Below are 25,848 nucleotides of genomic sequence, written 5' to 3'. Positions count from 1 at the left end.
GGATTTCAGCACTGATGGGGGGAGGGGTGTTTAAAAGGATTAAAAAGATCTCTAAAGAGTGCGTCATAAATTAGATTGCAAGCTCTTTGGAGCAGGAACTGTCTTTTTGTTCTGGGCTTGTCCGGTGCCTATATATAAGAACATAAGGGCTTCCATACTGGATCAGACCATGGTCCATCTTGCCCAGTATCCTGTCTCCCGACAATGGCCAGTACCCAGAGCTTCAGAGGAAGTGTACAAAACAGGATAATTTTAGAGTGATTCACCTCTTTCTTCCACTCCCAGCCTCTGGCAGTCAGAGTTTTAGGGTTGCCCTGAGCATGGAGTTGTGTCCCTGACCATCTTGGCTAATAGCTATTTGGACCTATCCTCCATTTATCCAGTTCTTTTTTGAACTTTTTTTGAAAAAGTACTTCCTCTTCTTTGTACAAAGCCTGCTGCCTATTAAGTTCATCGGGTGACCCCTGGTTTTTGTATTGAGTGAAAGGGTAAATAGCACTTTTCTAGTCATTTTTTTTCTAGTACAATGGACTTAAGTGCTACTGCAATAGAAAGGATAATGTACAGAAGTTTCTTCTCTGCATCTGACTCCCTGATCCCTTTTCAAGACCCATGACTTGCCCTTGTTCCCTCTTCTCCCCTAATGTAACAATCGCCTGACCTTCCACATCACCCCAGCGCTGGACTGTCTGCTCCAACCCCTCCTCCGATCCGTAGGAGATCTCAAAGCATGCCTTCTGCAATTGTATTTTATCTAGCCATGCAGATGGGGCTTTTCCAAATACAGTGCTAAGGTTGGTGTATAGAGAATGATTAAGGGATGGAGACCCTGGGGTATAGATCTACACTGAAGTGCAGCCACTGTTAGGATGAATAGATTCATAGATTTTAATGCCAGAAGAGACCTTAGATCTAGGTATACTTAATCCTGTCTTGGCGCAGGGGTGGGGTGGGGGTAGACTAGATGGTTTTGAGGGTTCTTCCAGCCCTGCATTTCTACAATTCCATTAATAGAACTAACTTCCCGGATAACACAGGCCAGAGACTTTCACTCAGTCACCCCTGTACTGAGCCGAGTAACTTGTGTTTGACGAAAGCATCTTGTCCAGAAAGGCATTTAGTCTTGATCTGAAGCCATAAAAAGATGGAGAATCCAACACTTCCCTTGGGGAGTTTGTTCCGGTGATTAATTACCCTCATTGTTAAAAGTTCGCACCTTTTTATTTCTCATTGGAATTTGTCTGACTTCAGCTTCCACCCACTGGTTCTTGCTATGCTTTTCTCCGCCAAATTGCAGCCATCTCTGGGGTGGAGGCCAGTCGTCAAGCCACATACACCACCACCACTGTTGGCCTGCTGAGCTAAGGGCAAACCCCTGCTCTTCTGAGAAAAGCATCATGGGACTTTTGCTAGAGGAGACAAGATCTTGGTAAAATAAAGAGCTGTTTACAGGATTTCTGGGTATTTCAAACCTGATAGCTCTTCCACTAAGCCATCCCTGGGAGAGGGGCAGGTCCTGAACTCTCATAAGCAATTCTCGTCCCAAGGAGAATCTGAGAGCATAAGCACAGGTTTCAGAGTAGCAGCCGTGTTAGTCTGTATTCGCAAAAAGAAAAGGAGTACTTGTGGCACCTTAGAGACTAACAAATTTATTAGAGCATAAGCTTTCGTGAGCTACAGCTCACTTCATCGGATGCATTTGGTGGAAAAAACAGAGGAGAGATTTATATACACACACACAGAGAACATGAAACAATGGGTTTATCATACACACTGTAAGGAGAGTGATCACTTAAGATAAGCCATCACCAACAGCAGGGGGGGGAAGGAGGAAAACCTTTCATGGTGACAAGCAGGTAGGCTAATTCCAGCAGTTAACAAGAATATCAGAGGAACAGTGGGGGGTGGGGTGGGAGGGAGAAATACCATGGGGAAATAGTTTTACTTTGTGTAATGACTCATCCATTCCCAGTCTCTATTCAAGCCTAAGTTAATTGTATCCAGTTTGCAAATTAATTCCAATTCAGCAGTCTCTCGTTGGAGTCTGTTTTTGAAGCTTTTTTGTTGAAGTATAGCCACTCTTAGGTCTGTGATCGAGTGACCAGAGAGATTGAAGTGTTCTCCAACTGGTTTTTGAATGTTATAATTCTTGACGTCTGATTTGTGTCCATTCATTCTTTTACGTAGAGACTGTCCAGTTTGGCCAATGTACATGGCAGAGGGGCATTGCTGGCACATGATGGCATATATCACATTGGTAGATGCACAGGTGAACGAGCCTCTGATGGTGTGGCTGATGTGATTAGGCCCTATGATGGTATCCCCTGAATAGATATGTGGACAGAGTGGTTACCCGTAGCTATGAGTCTTGAGAAATCACCTAAGACTTTGCACATTATTGCCCATGTGATTTAGGTCCAGTTAACTCCAATGTCCTACAGGGCAACAGATTGGGTGGCTTGCAGGGTGGCAGAATCCTCCCAGTTTAGTGCGGCCATAGAACGTAATTCCATTTGTTGCAGGAAGGACATCAGTCCTTGGGTGGGGGAGAAAGGAGTCAGATTTTTCCCTATTTTAAGAGAACCATAACATAACACATCCTAAAAAACAGCCTTTCCTCTCCTGTTCTGATCTGGCCCCAGAGCACGTTGTTGAAGGAAGATGAAGAGTCTTCCCCTCTTAGGACCCTGGTTCCCCATCTGGCTGGCTCAGCAGGGATTGGTATATAGTAAGGAAAGCTGTTAGGGGTTCTCTCTTTTGTGTTTGTACAACCCTTAGCGTGATTGGGTTGGCCAAGACTGGGGTCTAACACCTGAGATTAGCTTTTCTCCAAGGGCTACAACAGTATGTGCTGGTCATCAACCAGACTTCCCATAGCAACACACCTTTATTCTTAGGGTATTCTTAGGTATTTACAGCCTGAATAACTCACCTGCATCACACCTCAGTGTTCCTGAAGGAGCTGTGGCCCACTGGAATCACATACAATCCCTGACCCACAGTGAGACATAAACCATGAACTTAATGCAACATGGCCTCCAAAGATACTGCATGCGTTTGCAATATCTGTCACCCCCATTTGCACAGATTGGGCAGCCCGGGGGGACTTTGGCCCAGAACTCAGCAGGAATTAGGTACGTAAATACCCTGAGGGCCTGACCTAGAGGAGCTAGTACCAGACCCCTTACTGATCCAAAGCAGATATTTAGCTAATTAGCTCATTCTCCCAGACCTGAAGAAGAACTTTGTGTAGGATCAGGAGCTTGTCTCTCTCACCAACAGAAGTTGGTCCTCACTTACCTTGTCTCTCTAATTAATTAATCAATCAATTGGTTATTAGGCTAATTAATCAGCATGAATAATCATTTGCACAGTGTGGTGAGACATCAGTCACTGGGTTTAAAGAAGCTCATGAACAGCATGATAGCTGTGCTGCAATATATATACTCAAAAGCCCCTTTCTGTATGCGAAGCCTCCAGATCCCCGGGGAAACAAGAATTTGGACAAGCCAAGGCTGGACAGAGATGCGCTTTTCTGCATTGACGTGAAGGCAGTTTTTAAAGAATGTTCTTCTTTTAATGCAGTGCAAGACATTTACCTGTTCTGTTCATTCCCTTTGAAGCAGTTGACACCGTCCACCATCAGAAGACAGGATACTGGGCTAGATGGGTTATTGGGCTGATCCAGTCTGGCCGTTCTTACGTTCTTACAGTTTCTGAACAAACCTCTCTTTCATTCAAATCATCTTTTCAGTAATAATAAAATGTCGGGTTTTAAAAACACAGAACTGGAACTGAGTGGGAGCTTAATCAGAGTAAAGGCCTAATTCTGAGCCCATTTACACCAGTGTAAATCAGGAGCAACACCCCTGGTGTTGCACCAGGATAAAACTAGCTCAGTCTGACTGTCAACCATCTAAACTAGATTTTTGCTCCATTCTGTTTTAAACAGGACTAGGCTGCTGGAGTGCTGACCACAACTGTTTCATTTTTTCTTTGTAGTCCTTCTTCTACCTAGATCCATTTGTTGTCTCTCATCTTATACTTAGATTGTAAATGTTTTGGGGTAGGGACCACCGCTTAAAACAAACAAAAGGAAGTATTTTTTCACACAGTGCACAGTCAACCTGTGGAACTCCTTGCCAGAGGGTGTTGTGAAGGCCAAGACTATAAGAGGGTTCAAAAAAGAACTAGATAAGTTCATGGAGGATAGGTTCATCAATGGCTATTAGCCAGGATGGATAGGGATGGTGTCCCTAACCTCTGTTTGCCAGAAGCTGGGAATGAGCGACAGGGGATGGATCACTTGATGGTTGTCTGTTCTGTTCATTCCCTCTGGGGCACCTGGCATTGGCCACTGTTGGAAGACAGGACACTGGGCTAGATATACCTTTGGTCTGACCCAGTCTGGCCATTCTTATGTTCTTATGTTTTGTTCTGCGTTTATACAGCGCTTGGCCATGCCAAGGACCTTAGGCCCAATACAGTTCATGACTATGGCCCAGGGCTGGATTTAGAGGCAGGCATCCCAGGCAACTGCCTGAGGTGCTGGGTTTGGGGAGTGCCAGGCTCGGGGTGCTGTTTTTGTTGTTAGCGACAAAAGGGAAGGTAGAATGTTTGAAGTAACAGATTTCAGGTGGTCCGTACGTGGATTCATTTTTCACAGACCTCCTAGAATGTTCTGGACCTTTGTAGAATCTCGTGGAACCTTCCAGACTTTCTGAGAACTACATTTTCCTTAAACCTCCTAGAGTGCTGTCAGCCATGCCCTCATGGGTATATATGGGGCAGGGCGTCACCAGGCAGCCAGTGAGATAGAAGAACGAATTAAAGTGAGAGCCCGGCTGCAATATTGTGAACCTTGTTTTATTGTGTAATTGTGTTTTAAGACTTGAAAAGTGCAAATAGCAACTAATAGAGGACATATTTAGTGAGATGCCAGAGATATCTATTGAACCCTTATCTATGCACTAATATAAAAGAAGTACTGTTACTTCTTTTGCCATGCTTAACGCGTCATGTTTGATGACAGTTCAATTTCTGGATGTTAGTACATTTCAGTTATTCTTAAAATTAAAAAGTTTCTATAAGCTTAGCGGAAACACTTTTCTTTATTTGCTTATATATGGCGTGAATAAACACAGATCCTATAGCGTGCAAATGTATCGTCTTATATGACAGGGATAAATCATGCGTGCAAATCGTGCATCAAAGTCATGAAATGGGCTACATATGAAATAAAAAATAAGGCATTAAAAAGTTTAACGGATGGGGAAAGGGGCAGAGATACTCCTTGCCTGGGGCAACATTTTGGTGTAGAGCCCCTAGATGCTATGATAACACAAATAATAATAATTCTGTTGTACCCATCACCAGAGTATCTGATTCACAACTGTTACTATAGGTTTTGGGTTTTTTTAAAGCAGCCTTTCTTTTAAAACCCCTCGGGATCACAGGCCATTCAGCGGCATGGAATTATTGCCAGGTGCAGAGTTTCTCCTCCTCAGGACAAAAAATGAATGCAAGTCGACTGAAAAAAAAAATGGGCGCGGGGAGGTGAGCTGAATTTGCAAATGAAAAAAGCCCATTAACAAAATATAGGGCTGGATTGTGTGTCTTGGATTGTCTGTGTCAGGGGGTCAGATACTGCAGTGATGAGCGGGGTATAAGAACCTATATAGAATAGAAAAGGTTTGGTCGGTGTCTTGGATCAGGATTCAGGAAGAAACTCGATTCTCCTCTCTGCCATCCCCCACGTCTCTGCAAAATGGTTTCTTCCCGAATACAAGGCTTTCCTGTCCGTGTCCCTGAAACCGGTTCAATCCGGCTCAGAGGCCCATGCGCCATTTATGAATGGCCTTGCTGGGTGTTGGCAAGGCAACCGTGGAAAGTAGGTCACTGGCTCAGTGCACGACAGGTTCACACGGATCCCTACTACATAGTGCAGGCGTGCGCAGAGCTCTAGAGATCCACACCAGTGTTCCCTCTAATTTTTGACAAGCCATGTGCGCAAAAAATTCCTTCTGTGCAAATTTTTGACAGGCCGTGTGCGCAAAAAATTTCTTCTGTGCAAATTGTCATGCTTCTGTGCAAAATTTTGTGCGCGTGGTGTTTCGCTGTGAGCGCGGGGTTTAGGATCTGTGTGCACATGCACATGTGCACAGCTTAGAGGGAACAGTGATCCACACGCAGAGGGATCTGCACAGACCCACATATGAGTCAGCAGAAACATCCAGCCCTGCACAAATACACACAGACCCACATCCAATCCCACACAAATTCACACTGGCCCACACACAAGAGCTTCCGTAGAGCTTCTCATCAGTTGATCCCCAAAAAAGCTTTGCAAAGGAGATAAGTAGCATTGTACAGATGGGAAAACTGAGGCATGGGGAGGGGAAATGACTTGCCCGGGGCACCCAGCAGCTGAGATAGAAACAGAACCCAGGAGTCCTGAGTCTCACTCCAATGCCTTGTCCATTAGGCCAGCAAAACGGCCAACCCTAAATATTCCCCCTCACACATAGTCGTATAGATACACCCACATCACATGCACACACACGTATAATGAAAACCTCCAGCCCAAAGACAGATCACCAAGCCAACACACAGAGCCATATACAGATCACCTGTACACACCCATAGAATGGGAAATTGAAAACCTTGTTGTTTTCCTCTGAGCTATCACCTAGGGCAATCCTGTTTTTAGCGCTACCTTTTTTTATTACAGGAATCAGTTGCATTTCACTCTCTATTCACTCCCATGGACAGCCTCACTTTCATATTTCATCAATGAAAAGCCGTTTCAGATCCAACAACTGCATACATCTCTCTCAGTATATGGTGTTTCTCTTTAAGCCCCAGTTTCCCAAAGTTTAAGCCTAGAAGAGTCCATTAGATCAGCTAATATGTATAGCACAGGCCATTCAATTACACCCAAATAAATACCCCTATATTGAGCCCAACGACTTTAGTGAGACTTAGGATATGTCTTCGCTACCAACGTTAAAGCGTTGCTGTGGCAGCACGTTAACATGGCTTTGTGGTCAGGGCACCAGCGCTGTAAAAAACCCACTCCCACGAAAGATGTAACTACCAGCACTGGTGCACTATTTACATGGCCACTTTAGAGCGCTGAAACTTGCATCACCGTGGGGGTGTGTGTCTTTTTTTACACTCCTGAACGAGAAAGTTTCAGCACCGTAAAGTGGCCATGTAGACCAGGCCTAGCATTCCAATCATTAGAAGATTAACTGTTGTGTGTCCCAGGCAGAAAGCAAGATGCCAACATCCACTAGGGCCACACTACCAAGTATATGATTTAAATGGCAACACAAGGTCAGGGCTGGATTAACCTTTTGTGGGCTCCCATGCAGGCAGTGGACCATGGTGCAGGGAAGTCTGTCCCCAGAGCAAGGGGCCAGCCAGGGGTATTGGGGCATGGCATAGCAGGGGCGGCCCCGCTCCACCCAGCCCAGTGCGAGGGCACTATTTACAAACTGGCAGTTGCCAGCCACACAGTGGCCTGCCGGGCCCTGTGCTGAAAGCATGACCCTTCCCCTCGGGGTGGGCCCATACTGCGCCACACAGTCCCCCCACCCAAGGCCCTCCTGACTCCCTATGGCCAGAGCGACCCTGGACCCACTATGCCCAGCATTCCCCCAGCCCCTTCCACACAAATGCACAGCACCCTGCATAACACCACTCCTGCCCAGCGCCCCCCTGCCCACAGCCCCACCACAACTGCCCAGCACCCCCCACAGAACCCCCCCACTCCCTAGTGCCCCCTCACAGCCCAGCACCCCCCCACCCCAGACCCCCAAGAGACCCACTCTCCCACACCCTGCCTCCCGGCCGCACTCACTGGCCCTGCTGGGAGGAGACTGTATCTTAGGGTTACCATATGTCCGTATTTTCCGGGACATGTCTGGCTTTTTAGGTTCTTAAATCACCATCTGGGAGGAATTTTTAAATGTCTAAAAATGTCTGGGATTTTGCCATTTATTATTTTTCCCCAAAGAAGAGTTGATCATTCAAGAAAGAGAGTGAATGTTGATCACTTGAGAGAGTGCCTGCTTTTTCCCCCTAGCTGTTTCGCATGGCTGGGAGGGAGGGGGGCGGGGGGGGGGGAATGCAGCGTGCTCAGGGGAGGAAGCGGGGCCGGGGCGGGGATTTGGGGAAGGAGTCCAATGGGGCAGGAAGGGGGCGGAATTGGGACAGGGACTTTGGGGAAGGGGTTGGAATGGGGGCGGGGGAAGGGGTGGAGTTGGGGTACGAGCAAATGCCCCCCCATGGAGTGTCCTCTTTTCTGAATGTTCAAATATGGTAATCCTACTGTATCTGCCAGGCTGAGCCGGCAGCACAGCCAGGGCTGGTCCCGGGGCCAGGAATCGCTCTGATCCCTTGGGAGTGGTGTGATCAGCCAGGTCAGGGCCTGCCCCGGCCAGGCTCCCTCAAGACGCACTTGCCTGGAGGGGCCCAGCCAAGCTCCCCACACTGTCTCCTTCTTCCCCCCCCACCTGGCTGAAACTGGCCAGGCTTCTGCACCAGTCCCACGCGGCTCAGCTCCAGGGAGACGGGGGCCCCACAGGTGGTGGGAAGCAAAGACTGCCCAGAGCCAGAGGTGCTCTGGGGTCTGGCTAGGGGGCAGAGAAGAGCAGGGGGGTGGGGCCGAGAGGAGCAAGTGGCGGGCAGGGGGAGCCAGCGGGGTCTCGGGGCGCAATGCAAGCAGAGCAGCCCAGGGCCCCTTCTGAGCACAGGCCTGGCTCCATGGAGCCACTGGAGCCATTGTAAACTCGGGACTGCACAAGGTGCAAGGCGGCAGAGAATCAGGGCCAGGGTAACTTGATTATCACAAAGTGGACAGACTGTCCGCCGGCGTTAATCATTGTCGCGCCACTGAAGGCAAGGGAGTTCTGCTGGTATCCACCAGCTGGGAATGTGTAGAGGGGCCATTTAAACTCTCTGCACCGCATTGGTGACACAGATGCTGGGTCCAGTTCTGGCGCACACATTTTTAAAAAGGAGGTTGAGAAACTGGAGACGGTGCAGAGAAGAGCTAAAAAAAAAAAAAAAAGATTGGCGGGCTGGAGAAAATGTCTGAGAGTGAGAGACTCGGTCTGTTTAGTTGACCAAAAAGATGGAGAGGTGACTTGATGCTGGTGTACATGGACCTTTGTGGGGTGAATATCCCAAGTATCCACGGCCCTTTTAAACTAGTGGAGAAAGGTGGAAGGAGAACCAAGGGCTGGAAGTTAGAGCCAGATGAAATTCCAGTCAGAAATAAGGCACCAATTTTTAACAGTGAAGGTGATTAACCACAGGAACAAACTCCCCAGGGCAGCGGTGGATTCTCCATCTCTAGAAATTTTCAAAACCAGCCTGGATGCCTTTTTGAAAGATGCTTTGGTCTAACACAACTTATTGGGCTCAAGACAGGAGTGACTTGTGTGTGAAACCATATTACACCCGAATATGATCTAATCTACTGGTCCCTTCTGGCAACAAACTCTATGAATTTGGTCCTGTGTTTCTAGCCTGGTTACTTAATAGCCAAGTTTCTGAATGCCACAGCACCAGGTCAGCAGGTTCTTTCCTAGCCTCCTTTCTTTAATGAAAGGATTTCTAGCAAGACTTAATATTTGAAGATGCATAAAACCCAGAGGCAAATTTGCGAGCAGGGCCCTGTCTCTTTAAAGTAGACTCTAATAAGGCCCTTGAACAGCACAGCCAGAGTTAACGATCTCATACCTCAAGCCCTCTTTAGCATGGGAGCCAGGACTCCTGGGTTTTATTACCAGCACTGGGAGGGGAGTGGGGAGTAATGGTTAGAGTAGGGGCTGGGCCTCAGGACTTCTGGGTTCTATCCCTGCCTCTGGAAGGGCAGTGGAGTCCAGTGATTAAGGGTGGGGGCTGCTGAGAGTCAGGACTCCTGGGTTCTATTCCCAGCACAGAGATGATGCTGACCATGTGGCACATAGCAGAGGTGGATTAGGAGTTTGTGGGGCCCTGGGCTAGAGCAAGTGCCTCCCCCCCACTTCGCCAGCACTTCTGCCAGGGGAAATGGAGTCAGGGCGCAGGGACTTGCCTTGTCCTGCCCCCATGCACAGCACTCCTGGGGAGCTGGTGTGGGGGCTTCCCCTGCCTGCCCGGCGCTCCTGCTGGGAAGTTGGGTTGGGGCAGGGGGGTGCCCATTTTTCCAGGGGTCCCCCAATTAGCCAGGGCTCCTGGGCACAAGCCCCGTTGGCACAGTGGTTAATCCGCCACTGCACACACAGAAAGAGATGGCATTGGCCACGAGGAGGGGTATGGGGACATGCTAAGAATGCAAATGTCCTTAGCAATGAAAATGCTGGCAGTATAATGAGACGCACAGAGCAGCATTATGGTCCTGTAGCTAAAGGAAGAGGAGGCTGGGAGCCAAGACTCCTGGCCTCCATTCCCAGCTCTAGGAGGGGAGCAAAGTATAGCTGGTTACAGCGCGGGGCTGGGAGCCAGGATTCCTAGATTTTATCCCCAAAGAACGGGGATGCCCCACACCAGAGGTGGCTGCATCTCAGCCCGGGGCAAGCCATCCCTCTGCAGTGTTTCTGTGAGGCTTTTACCTACCGTCGTTCCCCACCCCACTGTCAGCTGCACCTCAGCACCAAATGAGTGAGCCATTAGTAGACAGCCTGTGAAGATGAACCTGAAGGAGTCCAAGAATACCTTGTAGGGAGAAGGGAGAGGGTGTTAATCTGAAAATCACCTGTTTTTACCTAGGATTTGTCCAACAGCAGATTATGAGCACAAACAGAACTAGAACGAGATTAAACTAAGACCATTCATATTTTATTAATTTCACACTTGATAGCAAAAAATAAATCACTTGCACTCAGATCACTTATTGTCACCAGTAGGCTATGCTTTGCAGTCCACTCATTGTCAGTTACTTGTCTTTTGTGAGACACAGAGACTAACTGAGAGGAGAGGGTCAGGTTTTTAGGTTGATCAGCTGATATTCACCCAGACCCAAATTGCTTACTGGTAGAGGCGTGTCTCGGTACCTTTCTATGAATTTTATTAAAGCCACTTCAAACCCCCCCCCCCCGCCTACCAAAGTTAAACTATTATTACTAATGTAAAATCAAACTACAGATAAAAGCAATACAACTGGAGATGGCTAGAAAACAGGATTTTCCATGGGAAGGTCCAACATTTTGACACTGAATTTTGTTGCCAATCCAGATGAGCAGTTGCAGCTTTCATGGAAAGGAAATTTCAAAAGAAAATTTTTAATTCAGAAGCCTGCCCACAACCTGATCAGAATGTTTTGATAACTCAATGATAAGTGATAAAGTTAGTACAACAATGAATATTTCACAATATAAGTTGATACAAAACAAGCAAGTCAAAACAAACTATTCCATTTTGATTCAGAATTATGTTGAGATTTTTTTCTGTCAAAAGCTTAGCTGATAACAAAACCTTTCAATTTGGATCCATACACCATTGATGGAATACTCTTCCGTCAAGATTTTTTTTTGGGGGGTGGGGACCAGCATTAATTACAATTGCCAAATCAAAGTCAAATCAACAAATTAATCTCAACACCTGATCATCAAAAAGAATTCTGGAGATAAAAAATTCTTTATCAATTCTAAAAGAGGGTTCTAAAAGACGTCAGCTGGCTGTAGGATTAGAAACCCCAATGACAGAGTTCTGCCTGCTCAAATGTATGATTTAGAGCTGGGTAAGTGCCTAATACCAAATTATCCAGTGTCTGACCCCAACCTCAGCCCTCCTTTGATCAGTCTCTTTCTGTACCCTAAGAAAGCAGATCACCCTTAACTGCACTTCCAGCTCCTGCTCCATTACAGTCAACCAGATCAGACTTTTCAGCTGAGATTAATGAAAGGGCAAGCGGCAGTTTTAAAAAAAGCAATCACTTTGTTCTGCACGATTCAGTGGTGAGGAGAAATTTGGCCCTGTTTCCCCAGCCCAGCCACATCAGAACCCACAGCGGACGTAACAGTTGCTTCAGGAATTAAATGAGAAGTACATTTATGTTCCTCCTTCGACCCTGGCAACTGAGATTACCTAAAAGGGGATTTATAGCAGAGATGATAGGAGCAACAGTGGGTGGGTGGGTGGGTGAGTGGGTGGGGAGGATAGTGATGGCAGCTGGCTTCAGCAGCGTTACTGAGCATGCTCAGTACAAGCCAAGCAGCAAATCGGGGGGGGGCGAGGGGTATGTGATCCCGCATGCCCCCCCCACGCATCACGTCGTTTTAGAGACATGAAATAGTATAGTGACTTAATTTCCCCTCTTTCCAGTGGAGATCACAGTTAGGGAAAGTGGCTTGTCCAGGCTCAAGCAGTGAGTTGGTGGAAGAGCTGAGGATAGAACCTGACTCCCAGCCCACCATTGCACTAACCCACTAGACCCCACTCCCCTCCCAGACCTAGGGATAGAGCCTAGGAATCTGGACTCCCAGGCTATCTAACCAGACTACATATCCCATGATGCACCATGGCCCAGAGTCCCATAATGCACTCAAGAAGAGGGGAGGTCTGTGGTCTCTCATGGGAGATGTAGTCCAGCCAGGAAGTGTGACCCATATAGGAGAATGGGAGCATGAGGTACCCAAACCACAACTCCCATAAGGCAGCATTTCTAAATTAAAATTGTGTGGAATTCAGGTTTTTGCCAAAAAAAATTGGCATTTGTGATGGGAAGAAATAGCTCCCATTTTCCAGCCAGTTGTAAAGATGGGCCATGGTGGGTGAGGAGGAGGGAAGGAGCAGTAGGTGGGAATGGGAAGGGAAGAAGAGGTGAAAATGGGACAGAGAGGGCAGGGTTATACAGTGGAAGAACCCTCACCACTGCCCCACAGAAAAGCCCTGGGGTTTGGCTGAGCCTGGGAATGGTCCATGGCAGAAGGTCCGCCACCTTGGAAGAGACTGGTAGAGATTCAGGGGCCTGCAGGGGTGGCTGCAGCAGGCTGGGTGGATCCTGACAGAGGCAGGATCCTCAGAGCTCCATGCAGAAGGTCAGATTGGTCCCAGTCATCTTCTCCTCATAATCCTCATCAAAGCGCTCATTCTGCGCCACGGTGAAGTGGTTCTTCCAGTCCCCGACAGTCCCTGCAGACAACAGAGATGCAGAGACAGGAGTTGCCATGCGAGGGGAAGGGCTTGGACTTTAGACACAGCCAGCATCTGCATCAGGCCTAACACAGCTGCCAAGGCCCTGTTCTGGGGAAGCTCACAGCTCTCAAGGCCTTGCTGAGCACTGCTGTGAGCCAAGCAGGGCAAAGCCCCAAACCTCTATCGACTTTTAAATGCCCTTCTGAAGTGAGTTGGTGGAAGAGCTGAGGTGAGAACCCGGGAGTCCTGACTAGACGTAGGGATAGAACCTAGGACTCTGGACTCCCAGGCTACCTAACCAGACTACATATCCCATGATGCACCATGGTCCAGAGTCCCATGATGCATTCAAGAAGGGGGCAGACTGTGATCTCTAATGGGAGAGGTAGTCCAGCCAGGAAGCGTGACCAATATAGGAGAATGGGAGCATGAGGCACCCAAACCACAACTCCCCTTTTTAAATGCCCTTCTGAAGCTTAACAGCCAACCCAGGTCCAGACAAGAACAGGGTGTGTACAGCTTGTCTCAGAAGTGTGTTACTTTCGGGGGGGGGGGTGTCACACACCCATCACCAGCAGGGGGTGCCCTGGAACCCATCCCAGGGGTAGGTCTAAGGACCGTATTACCTTTGCGCATGAATGGGGAGATGGACTGGTCCATGATGGACAGGGCGACGCCAGAGCGGTTAGCCATGGGATTGTCCTTCATGACATCAAATGACGTGTGATAGACGATTTTCTCCAGAAGCTCCTGGTCCAGGTTCTTCTCCAGAAACTGGGCCACCTTCTGGATCTCACGCTTTGGGTCCTGTGGGGAAGGCACTGCTCTGAGGAAGCTCACAGCACTAGGGTCCCTGCTAGGCACTGACAGGACACTGCTCTGAGGAAGCTCACAGTGCTACAGCCCCTGCAAGGCACTGACAGGACACTGCTGCAAGGAAGCTCACAGCACTAGAGGCCTTGCCAGTCCATGGCAATACTGTCTGGAAGTTAATTGAACTTGAATCAGAACACAGCTGTGGGGAAGCTCACAGCCCTGGAATTTAGAGCAGGACACTGCTTGCAGGGAAGTTTGCAGCACTGTGCTCCCCAGTAGGGCACTGCTGCAGAGAAGCTCACAGCATTGAGCGGCAGCGAACCAGCGGAGCAGCGGGGACAGCAGAGCAGCTCACAGCAGGAGTTTGCCTGGGACTGGTAAGTATCCGAGTGTGTGTGTTTGCTTGCTGAGGAAGTATCCGAGCGTGTGTTTGCTGGGAGGGCAGGGAGAGAGCCTGAGTGAGTGTCTGATTGGCTGCTAGCCTGCAGGGGGCGGGCATTAGGGTGTCTGTGTGTTTGCGTCAGGGAAGCCTGGCTGTTTAAAAATAGCCAGAGCCTCGCGAACCAGCTGAGCGGCAGCGGAGCAGCGGGGACAGCAGAGCAGCTCACAGCAGGAGTTTGCCTGGGAGTTCGCCTGGAGTGAGCCCAGTGAGGCTTACATCTTGCCAACGTCTCTGAGGAAGCTCATAGTAGGTAGGTGATATGGAAGGGGGGGGTTCAGCTGTTGTGACCTGCACTGGATGTGCCATGTTTGTCTTTCTTCCACAGGACAGAAGCGACTTTGTCTGTACAAAGTGCAAGCTGGTCTCCATATTGGAAGAGAAGATTGAAGGTCTGGAGCAACAGGTAACGACCCTGCGTTGTATACGAGAGACTGAGGATTTTCTGGACCAAACTCAGGATAGCCTTCTAGGGGCACAAAGCTCTAAAGATGTAGAGCAGGTTGCACAGAGGAGCCAAGAGGCCAGTGAAGAAGCTTGGCAACATGTGACCTCCAGAAGAGGTAAGCGGAATGTCCGGGTTCCAGTAACACAGACACAGGTAACTAACCGCTTTCATGTTCTCTCCACAGGTACCAATGCGGAGAGTGGACCAGATGATATGTCTGGGGGGAGAAAGCAGAAGGAGACTCCGCTGGTTGGGAGGCATGAGATGCGATGTCCTGAGGTTGGGGGTTCCACGACCACCACTCCCAAGAGGAGAAGGCGGGTGGTGGTGGTCGGGGACTCTCTCCTCCGGGGGACTGAGTCATCTATCTGCCGCCCTGACCGGGAAAACCAAGAAGTCTGCTGCTTGCCAGGGGCTAAGATTCGTGATGTGACGGAGAGACTGCCGAGACTCATCAAGCCCTCGGATCGCTACCCCTTCCTGCTTCTCCACGTGGGCACCAATGATACTGCCAAGAATGACCTTGAGCGGATCACTGCGGACTACGTGGCTCTGGGAAGAAGGATAAAGGAGTTGGAGGCGCAAGTGGTGTTCTCGTCCATCCTCCCCATGGAAGGAAAAGGCCTGGGTAGGGACCGTCGAATCGTGGAGGTCAACGAATGGCTACGCAGGTGGTGTCGGAGAGAAGGCTTTGGATTCTTTGACCATGGGATGGTGTTCCATGAAGGAGGAGTGCTGGGCAGAGACGGGCTCCATCTTACGAAGAGAGGGAAGAACATCTTTGCCAGCAGGCTGGCTAACCTAGTGAGGAGGGCTTTAAACTAGGTTCACCGGGGGAAGGAGACCAAAGCCCTGAGGTAAGTGGGAAAGCGGGATACCGGGAGGAAGCACAGGCAGGAATGTCTGTGAGGGGAGGGCTCCTGCCTCATACTGGGAATGAGGGGCGATCAACAGGTTATCTCAAGTGCTTATATACAAATGCACAAAGCCTTGGAAACAAGCAGGGAGAACTGGAGGTCCTGGTGATGTCAAGGAATTATGACGTGATTGGAATAACAGAGACTTGGTGGGATAACTCACATGACTGGAGTACAGTCATGGATGGTTATAAACTGTTCAGGAAGGACAGGCAGGGCAGAAAAGGTGGGGGAGTAGCAGTGTATGTAAGGGAGCAGTATGACTGCTCAGAGCTCCGGTACGAAACTGTGGAAAAACCTGAGTGTCTCTGGATTAAGTTTAGAAGTGTGTGCAACAAGAGTGATGTCATGGTGGGAGTCTGCTATAGACCACCGGACCAGGGGGATGAGGTGGATGAGGCTTTCTTCCGGCAACTCACGGAAGCTACTAGATCGCATGCCCTGATTCTCATGGGTGACTTTAATTTTCCTGATATCTGCTGGGAGAGCAATACAGCGGTGCATAGACAATCCAGGAAGTTTTTGGAAAGCGTAGGGGACAATTTCCTGGTGCAAGTGCTAGGGGAGCCAACTAGGGGGAGCGCTTTTCTTGACCTGCTGCTCACAAACCGGGTAGAATTAGTGGGGGAAGCAAAAGTGGATGGGAATCTGGGAGGCAGTGACCATGAGTTGGTTGAGTTCAGGATCCTGACGCAGGGAAGAAAGGTAAGCAGCAGGATACGGACCCTGGACTTCAGGAAAGCAGACTTTGACTCCCTCAGGGAACAGATGGCCAGGATCCCCTGGGGGACTAACATGAAAGGGAAGGGAGTCCAGGAGAGCTGGCTGTATTTCAAGGAATCCCTGTTGAGGTTACAGGGACAAACCATCCCGATGAGTCGAAAGAATAGTAAATATGGCAGACGACCAGCTTGGCTTAATGGTGAAATCTTAGCGGATCTTAAACATAAAAAAGAAGCTTACAAGAAGTGGAAGGTTGGACATATGACCAGGGAAGAGTATAAAAATATTGCTCGGGCATGTAGGAAAGATATCAGGAGGGCCAAATCGCACCTGGAGCTGCAGCTAGCAAGAGATGTCAAGAGTAACAAGAAGGGTTTCTTCAGGTATGTTGGCAACAAGAAGAAAGCCAAGGAAAGTGTGGGCCCCTTACTGAATGAGGGAGGCAAGCTAGTGACAAAGGATGTGGAAAAAGCTAATGTACTCAATGCTTTTTTTGCCTCTGTTTTCACTAACAAGGTCAGCTCCCAGACTGCTGTGCTGGGCATCACAAAATGGGGAAGAGATGGCCAGCCCTCTGTAGAGATAGAGGTGGTTAGGGACTATTTAGAAAAGCTGGACGTGCACAAGTCCATGGGGCCGGACGAATTGCATCCGAGAGTGCTGAGGGAATTGGCGGCTGTGATTGCAGAGCCCTTGGCCATTATCTTTGAAAACTCGTGGCGAACGGGGGAAGTCCCGGATGACTGGAAAAAGGCTAATGTAGTGCCCATCTTTAAAAGAGGGAAGAAGGAGGATCCTGGGAACTACAGGCCGGTCAGCCTCACCTCAGTCCCTGGAAAAATCATGGAGCAGGTCCTCAAAGAATCAATCCTGAAGCACTTAGAGGAGAGGAAAGTGATCAGGAACAGTCAGCATGGATTCACCAAGGGAAGGTCATGCCTGACTAATCTAATCGCCTTTTATGATGAGATTACTGGTTCTGTGGATGAAGGGAAAGCAGTGGATGTATTGTTTCTTGACTTTAGCAAAGCTTTTGACACGGTCTCCCACAGCATTCTTGTCAGCAAGTTAAGGAAGTATGGGCTGGATGAATGCACTATAAGGTGGGTAGAAAGCTGGCTAGATTGTCGGGCTCAACGGGTAGTGATCAATGGCTCCATGTCTAGTTGGCAGCCGGTGTCAAGTGGAGTGCCCCAGGGGTCGGTCCTGGGGCCCGTTTTGTTCAATATCTTCATAAATGATCTGGAGGATGGTGTGGATTGCACTCTCAGCAAATTTGCGGATGATACTAAACTGGGAGGAGTGGTAGATACGCTGGAGGGGAGGGATAGGATACAGAAGGACCTAGACAAATTGGAAGATTGGGCCAAAAGAAATCTAATGAGGTTCAATAAGGATAAGTGCAGGGTCCTGCACTTAGGATGGAAGAATCCAATGCACCGCTACAGACTAGGGACCGAATGGCTCGGCAGCAGTTCTGCGGAAAAGGACCTAGGGGTGACAGTGGACGAGAAGCTGGATATGAGTCAGCAGTGTGCCCTTGTTGCCAAGAAGGCCAATGGCATTTTGGGATGTATAAGTAGGGGCATAGCGAGCAGATTGAGGGACGTGATCGTTCCCCTCTATTCGACACTGGTGAGGCCTCATCTGGAGTACTGTGTCCAGTTTTGGGCCCCACACTACAAGAAGGATGTGGATAAATTGGAAAGAGTACAGCGAAGGGCAACAAAAATGATTAGGGGTCTAGAGCACATGACTTATGAGGAGAGGCTGAGGGAGCTGGGATTGTTTAGTCTGCAGAAGAGAAGAATGAGGGGGGATTTGATAGCTGCTTTCAACTACCTGAAAGGGGGTTTCAAAGAGGATGGCTCTAGACTGTTCTCAATGGTAGCAGATGACAGAACGAGGAGTAATGGTCTCAAGTTGCAATGGGGGAGGTTTAGATTGGATATTAGGAAAAACTTTTTCACTAAGAGGGTGGTGAAACACTGGAATGCGTTACCTAGGGAGGTGGTAGAATCTCCTTCCTTAGAGGTTTTTAAGGTCAGGCTTGACAAAGCCCTGGCTGGGATGATTTAACTGGGACTTGGTCCTGCTTTGAGCAGGGGGTTGGACTAGATGACCTTCTGGGGTCCCTTCCAACCCTGATATTCTATGATTCTATGATTCTATGATTGGAATCCCATCTCCTGTTCCCTTTAAAGACACAAGCTGGGAAGGATTCATTTCTCCTCCCTTCCCATGCAGAGTCCCCTATGCTGCAGTTTCAAAGGTCCTATGGGGCTCGCAGCTCAGCCCCCCCAAATCCTCCCCACAGAGCCGCTCACCTTCTTCATGTCCTCGTAGAAGAGGAAGAGCACACAGTGCTTGTCCTTCACCTTCCACCAGCCCTTCACATGGTCATGCCATGGACCCCAGCCCACTGCAGCAGAGAGAGCAGGGAGACAGCACCGTGAGCACAAGTGGGGCTGCGGAGCAATGCAGGGGGTCTCCCCAGCAGGGATTGCTCTCCGAGACCACAGGGGCACTAGGGGGATCCCAGAGCTGAGAGCGTAGAGATGGGGTCTCCCCAGCAGGGGACAATCTCCCCAGGATTGGAGTCACTGGGAGGGGACCCCAGGGGTGAGACCGTGTGTGTGGGGTGTCTTCCCAGCAGGAGGTGCTTTTCCCAGGCTGGGAGCTTAAGGGGATCCCATAGCTGAGGGTACAGGGGCTCTCCCCAGCAGGGGGCACTTTCCTTGGGGGAGGGGCTCTAGGGGACTCCAGGGCTTAGGGCACAGGGATGGGGGGGTCTCCCCAGCAGGGTGTGCTCTCCCTGGGATGGGGGAACCTCAGGACTGAGAGCACATGGGTGGGATACTCTAGGGGGGACCCCAGGACTGGGGGGGGGTGACTCCCAGCATGGGCGCTCCCCCCAGGATGGACAACATGAAGAGGAAGTTCTGGATGCCAAGCCAAGGAGCTGGGCTGAACTCACCTTTGCCCGCCATGAACCTCTCAAAATACTCGTGCCAGGGGCCCGGGTCAGGCACTACCTTGCTCATTCTCTGGAAGTGGTAGTAGGAGACCATGCAGTCCTTGGCATTACGAGCCACGTACAGGAACTGAGTGGATGGGGCAAGAACGACAGAGGGAGAGGGGTTTGCTATGGGTCAGTGCTGCAGGTCAAGGGGGGGTCTCTAAGCTCAAGCTTGTGGGGGGGGTTACCTTACACCTCTGTTCCCAGGTGTTAAATACCCACATAGCAACCCTGCACAGGGATCAGTCACCTAACACTGAAATGCAGCCACCTCTGGGGTGGGGCGCAGTGGCTGCCATTGCGGGCATGGCACTTAGAGGAGGGATTACCTTACACTGCTGTTCCCAGAAGGATGGAGGCAGCAGTTTGATGGGGAGGTGGGTTTTCAGGGTCCGTGGCGAGGGCATGGCTTCGGCTTGTTCCACACCTGCACGTGGGAGTGAGGTTCAGATGTTGTGCGTGAAGAACCAACCCCACCCACCCCAGCAGCACCTACCTGAGGGTTGGGGCGGACGAGCCCACTCGATGAAGGGGTGCCGGCGGTGGACGGGGGCGCGCTTGCACTTCTCCAAGTCTCCGTCCTGCTGGATCATGTCTACTATCTCCTGGATCCAGGTTGTGCCTTCCCACCGGGAAAGGAGGGGAGTGGAGTGTTTATTCCAGCCAAACCCGCTGTGCCCATATTGTTATGGAGATTGGGGTTACTTGCTGCCTTGAGACACCAAGACCTAATGGATAAAACACCAGATTTGGGAGACCTGGGTTCTAGTCCTGGCTCTGGCCAGCTGGGGGACCTTGGAGAAGTCACGTTCCCTCTCTGTGCCTCAGTTTCCCCATCTTTAAATTAGGATATCAACTTCCTGTGCAAAGTGCTTTGAGATATGATGACAGAAAATGCTATATAAGAACTAGGGATATTCCATTCAGCCTTCATGAGGGAGCAACTAAATGCTCTTTTGCTTAGTGATAGCCGAAACAAAGGAAAAAGCCACCCAGGGGACAGATAACAAAAGCCACTGCTCAAAGACTGGATTGAATGCAAATCCAGGAGGCTTGGGGATCGACTCACTAATTGCAGCTGTATGTATAAGAGAAGCCAGCAGCAATCAAGCCCCAGAGACAGCCAAAAAAGCCCTGGTAACATGACCCTGAGACAAAGCTAAGCGAGCGAGAGCTTTTGGGTGGAGGGTTGGCTGGAAAAGAGTCTTGGAACTGTAAGCAAAGAACCGGTCCCCTGTGGTTTGATCCCTGCTGTGTTCAGGTCAGAGGACTCTCTATATTCCTTGTAAATAAACAGAATGGCATCAAAGAAATACCAATTCCAATCTTAGTTTCTCTTTCTAACCAAAAGAACCCACAGGACCCTAAAAATTCACTATTCCCTCAGGTCAAAAAGGGGTAAGGATGTATTATTCTCCATATATCTTCTCCAAGACATCAACTTCCACAGCACAGCGCGCCCAGATGCCATGTCGGTCAGGTTGTTATAGTACTGATTTAAAGACCAGAATACCCCCGCCATCCCGCTTCCTGCAGCACCCCCTAATGCCGCACTGGGGCCAGCATGAGGGGAGAGCGTCCCCTACCGAGCTCCCTGCCCCTTGCCGCACAGTGCCCCATAGTGCCACACTAGGGTATTAGGTTGCTACTGAGTCACCAGTACTATTTCCTGCAGCGCCCTGGGATTTTCCCTGCATCTCCCATCTAAGTGCTAGCCCACCCTGGCACTCCTTTGCATGATACCTGACCAGCCGTCTACCACCTCCAAGGCTCTTCCTTGAGCAGTCTATTGAATCTTCCCCACCACAGTGGAAGAAGCCCTTTAACAATGCTCCCAGACACAGGAATGGGCGTACATTGCTGTCTCAGTGCTCCTAACTTTCTCTGTAGCCTTCCCCTCAGCAAATACCCACCTGCTTTGGGGTAGGTACAGATGAGCAGATCGTCGGGCCTGGCTTGGAAACCCTGGATCCGCTGCCATTCATTACAGGTGGCCTGGGAGAGCAGAATCCCCTCCACTTCGTCCAGTTCTGGACGTCCCTCTTTTTCCGGTGTGAGCGCTTTAGTCTGTTCTTTGGACATCGTGTATCATAGACTAGATGATCACCCAGCACTGAAATGCAGCCGTCTCTGGGTTGAGGCACAGCAACTATTAAACACCCACTAGTGTCCTGGCTGAGATGCTGAAAAAGTAACAATAGAATAATTGTCTTCCATTTAAACAGTGCCTAGATACCAACCCTGTAAACCGAGCCGGGGATCAGAGAGATAAGAAGGGTTCTCCCCTTCTCCCATTAGCAGTAACAGGCCTTCAGTCTGAACTGACTTAAGAAAAAAGAACAACCTGTGGGCAATGCAGGAGTCAGATTCGAGTCTGGCTCAGATTTTGACTCGACCAAGCTAACAGAGTAAAACCGCTGTTAAAGCAGCAAGACAGGACTGATACGCACACACAGCAAAACAGTTGAGCAAAAAGCTGGCATTTGAAAATAACAGTTATTTCATTTGTACATTTCAAGGAAGTGTTGAGGACGAGTGGATCTGTGGGTAGGGCAGCAGCTTTTGCCTCAGAAGACCTTGTTCAATTGCCAGTTCTGCCACAGATTTTCTGTGTCATCTTGGGCACTTAGTCTGTCTGGGTATGTCTACCCAGCAGAAAAACACACAGAGCAGGGAGTCTCAGAGCCTTGACCTACGGACTTGGGCCTGTGCTATGGGGCTAAAAAGAGCCATATAGACATGGTTCTGAACCTTAGCAAAGGGGGTGGAACTCGGAGCAGGAGAAGGAATGCCTGTGTGGCTGTTTTTAGCCCTGTAGCTTGAGCCTGTGTATATAGATCCAGACTTGGAGACTTGCTCCTGTGGGTTTATTTTGCAGTGTAGCTGTACCCTCGGTGCCTCAGTTTCCCATCTGTAAAATGGGTATAATAGCCCTGCCCTGCCCCACAGAGGTGTTTGAATGTGAATACATTAAAGATTGTGAGGTGCTCAGCTACTATGGTAATCGGAGCATATAAACACCATAGATACGGTGTATAATTTCATTAATAAGCCTCTGTTTTGCAGATGTGGGCGTAAAGGCCCAGAGACGTCCAACTCCGTTCGATCCAGCCCAGCCTTTCGTGTAGCTCACGAAAGCTTATGCTCTAATAAATTTGTTAGTCTCTAAGGTGCCACGGGTCCTCCTTTTCTTTTTGAGAATTTTCCCAGCAAGTCAGTGGCAAAGAGAGACCCCAGGTGTCTGGACTCCAACAGACTTGCTCATTTCTCAGGTTACACTCATGCCTTAAACTGTCTTTTATTTTGCTCATTTGATTGATCCCAGCTGAACTGTAGTAACCAGTAAATGCATCCGATGAAGTGAGCTGTAGCTCGCGAAAGCTTATGCTCTAATAAATTTGTTAGTCTCTAAGGTGCCACAAGTCCTCCTTTTCTTTTTGTAGTAACCAGAGAATCCCAATCTGTACTCAATTATCACCAAACTCTGGGAGCGATCAGTTCATCTCTTGCAATAATGTCTTTAAAACTAAGGCCCCTGTTACGCCATAAAGTTAGAGAACTTAAGTATGGATTTTGCTGTTGGCTTTTTAGTGGCTCTGAGACAAGATACCCTCCTACAGCTCCTCAGCTTTTTACCTTCCGCCTGTTGTCTTGACAAGCTGATCCAGCCTCCTTCACACCTCCGACGGGTGACTGAGATGGTCACACGGGGTCTATGAAGCTGCTTAATCTGGACACTGAACTTTCTCCTGCTGGGGAGCAAAGTTTCCGTCTTGATCAGCTAGGCAAAGCCAGGGCGCTGCTTTTAGCAGGTAGCATTTTTAATCCAAGTCGGTTTCCCATGACTTGGCAGTTTCTGTTCCTCACCCCATCTGCTGCAGAGTCCTGCAGCTGTTCTTTGAAACCATGGTATGGCCCCTCCACCCGCACAAACCTTCTTCTTGTCTCCAGTCTGAATTGACTCCTTGCCAGTTTATCCCCATGTTGTTCTTGCACCAACACTGCCCTTTGCTTCAGGAGCTCTTTTCTCTCTCTGCTGGCTTGCCCCTCGAGGTATTTATAGAGAGCAAACAGATCCCCTCTTGGCCTTCATTTACCTGGGCTAAACAAACCAAGCTCCTCCAGCCTTCATCTCCATTCCCCTGACCGTCCTAGTAGCCAGGGCCGGTGCAAGGATGTTTCACGCCCTAGGCGAAACTTCCTCCTTGTGCCCGGGGAGCCGTGCGGCAGCTCCTCGCTCCCCCTCCCTCGGCCCGGGGAGCCGTGCGGCAGCTCCCTGCCCCAGCTCACCTCTGCGCCTCCTCCTCCCCGAGCACGCCACCGCAGTTCCGCTTCTCCCGCCTCCTGACTGGTGCCGCAAGCCTGGGAGGGAGAGAAGCAGAGCGGGGCGCGTGCTCAGTGGAAGAGGCAGAGCGGAGGTGAGCTGGGGTGGGAAGCGGTTCCCCTGCGCGCCACCGCCCCCCCCCCCATTACTTGCTGCAGGCGGCCCTCCCCGCACCCCCCCTGCCCCAGCTCATCTCCACTCCACCACCTCCCCGGAGCGTGCTTTTGGCCGCCCCCAACCACTTGGTGGCCTAGGTGACAGCCTAGTTTGCCTAGTGGTTGCACTGGCCCTGCTAGTAGCCCTTCTCTGCACCTGTCCATCTATTCTGATCTTCTGTGTGGCACAGGCCAGAGAACGTAATCCGGTTCCCTCTGTAGTGAGCCCAATAACTTGTGTTTGACTAGAACTTCTTCCCGAAAGGCAACTGCTCGGGAACTGAAGAATCCACCACTTCCTTTGGAAGTTTGTTCCAGTGGTTAGTACCATCTTTGTGCTGTGCTGGAGGAAGACTCTGTGGCCTTGCCGTTAGCAATGGCAGGAGCTCTAAAACAGGCAAGGCTCACAGCAGCAGTTCTAGATGATGTGACAGTGAAAGCGCGGAGGATTGCTAGCGCCTGGTCTAGTTTGCAGGGAAAAGCTGGTGTAGATACATCCTCTGAGTGCTCCCGTCTCATGAACACCTGACATGTAGGTGTCCCTGTGATATTTATAAGATGCCTGACGTCTTGGTATCACAGTGGTAACAGCACACAGGAGGCTGAGCTAGTTGGGTGAGCTAGTGGTTAGAACACAGCGGAATGGACATTAGACTCCTGGTTCTAGCCCCAGCTTTAGGACGAGCGTGGCCATCTAGGGGGTTACATCGGGGGGGATGAGAGTCAAGACTTGTGGGTTCTATCCCTGGCTCTGGGAGAGAGGTGGAGTCTAGTGGGTTAGAGAAGGGGAGGGGGGAGGGATAGGATACAGGACTCCTGGGATCTATTCCAAGCTCTCGGGGGGGACTGTGGTTTAATGGTTACATTGGAAGATTGTGATCCAGGAGTCCTGGATCTTCTTTCCACTTTGGCTGAGAAGAAAGCTTCTGTGTCCCCTTCCCCGCCCCATGAGCCAGCCAGTCCCCCTGCCCTGGGACTGGATCAGAGCTGTTGTTCTGAGAAAGAAAAGGCCCGCATCCCATTCCCTGATCCCCTAAACCGGCCAGTCCCTGTCCTGGGGCTGGATCGGAGCCAGCACCCCCTTGAGGGGAAAAGCTCCCTATCCTATTCTCTGAGCCAGCCAGTCATGCAGCATTTAAGATTGTAACTAAAGCACAATGTCCCCTGTACTCCACAATGCACGACTTACCGGTCAGTTTGCTGAAGACTTTGATGTACAGTTCAGGGGGCCCAGAGGAATACAGAGCCAGCCACCACCACCCCCTGATAAGGGCTGGTCAGCCAGAGAACGCAGGAGAAAAGGCCAAGGTACAGTTACGTACCTAGACTCTGCGCAGCAGGGCAGTCAAGCTGTGCCGTGCGAGCCAGCAGGGAGTGGCCTTATCGAGGGCTCCTTCTTGTTCAAATACCCTGCTGCTGGCGTGATTGATGGCCCCCGAGTCCAACCGGCCACTGTCCACCCCGCACCCACTTCGTGACCCAGAGCACATGTGTTTGAATCGTCTAATCAGGGCGGCGGTAGCACGCCCCACGCAAGGAACTGTGGGGACGCATTGGCTAGGCTGAGCCCGCCAACGGGGCTCTCTCAGAACCATTCTCCTGAGTCAAATGGCGTTGGGCTGGCCAGGGGAAGGCGGGAAAGGGAGCTGGTAGCGCAGTTCCTTGGAGTCAGGTGCTAGGGGGCGCTGTGCTTCAGGGTGCAGGGTGCAGGCACTTCCCCTTCACCCTCAGTACAGTCCCCAATGCCCACGTGATGGTAAGGGGCATCTCCTGTGGCAGACCATGCTGACTCCAGTGTGGCACTAGGGGGCGCTGTGCTGCAGGGTGCCATATGGGGGGGCTCAGTAGCGGGCGCTCTCCCCTGGCAGTCAGTGCTGAC

At 50.1% G+C, this 25,848-nt stretch overlaps 1 protein-coding gene across 1 annotated transcript; it reads right to left on the bottom strand.

The window, feature by feature from the left end:
• Positions 1 to 10,814: 10,814 nt before the first annotated feature.
• LOC119856549 (sulfotransferase 1C2-like) lies at positions 10,815 to 23,341 on the bottom strand. The gene is made up of 8 exons (XM_038404179.2): positions 23,127 to 23,341; positions 21,404 to 21,673; positions 19,987 to 20,112; positions 19,820 to 19,917; positions 19,449 to 19,575; positions 18,799 to 18,893; positions 13,755 to 13,935; positions 10,815 to 13,125 (listed from the first exon to the last, which is right to left on the bottom strand). Exons 2-8 carry the CDS (start codon positions 21,570 to 21,572, stop codon positions 13,013 to 13,015), a joined length of 909 nt encoding a protein of 302 aa, XP_038260107.1. The 5' UTR covers positions 21,573 to 21,673; positions 23,127 to 23,341; the 3' UTR covers positions 10,815 to 13,012.
• Positions 23,342 to 25,848: the final 2,507 nt, after the last annotated feature.

Source organism: Dermochelys coriacea, chromosome 6, assembly GCF_009764565.3.
Source record: "Dermochelys coriacea isolate rDerCor1 chromosome 6, rDerCor1.pri.v4, whole genome shotgun sequence".
Taxonomy (NCBI): domain Eukaryota; kingdom Metazoa; phylum Chordata; order Testudines; family Dermochelyidae; genus Dermochelys; species Dermochelys coriacea.
This window is presented reverse-complemented; position numbering and strand designations above follow the sequence as displayed.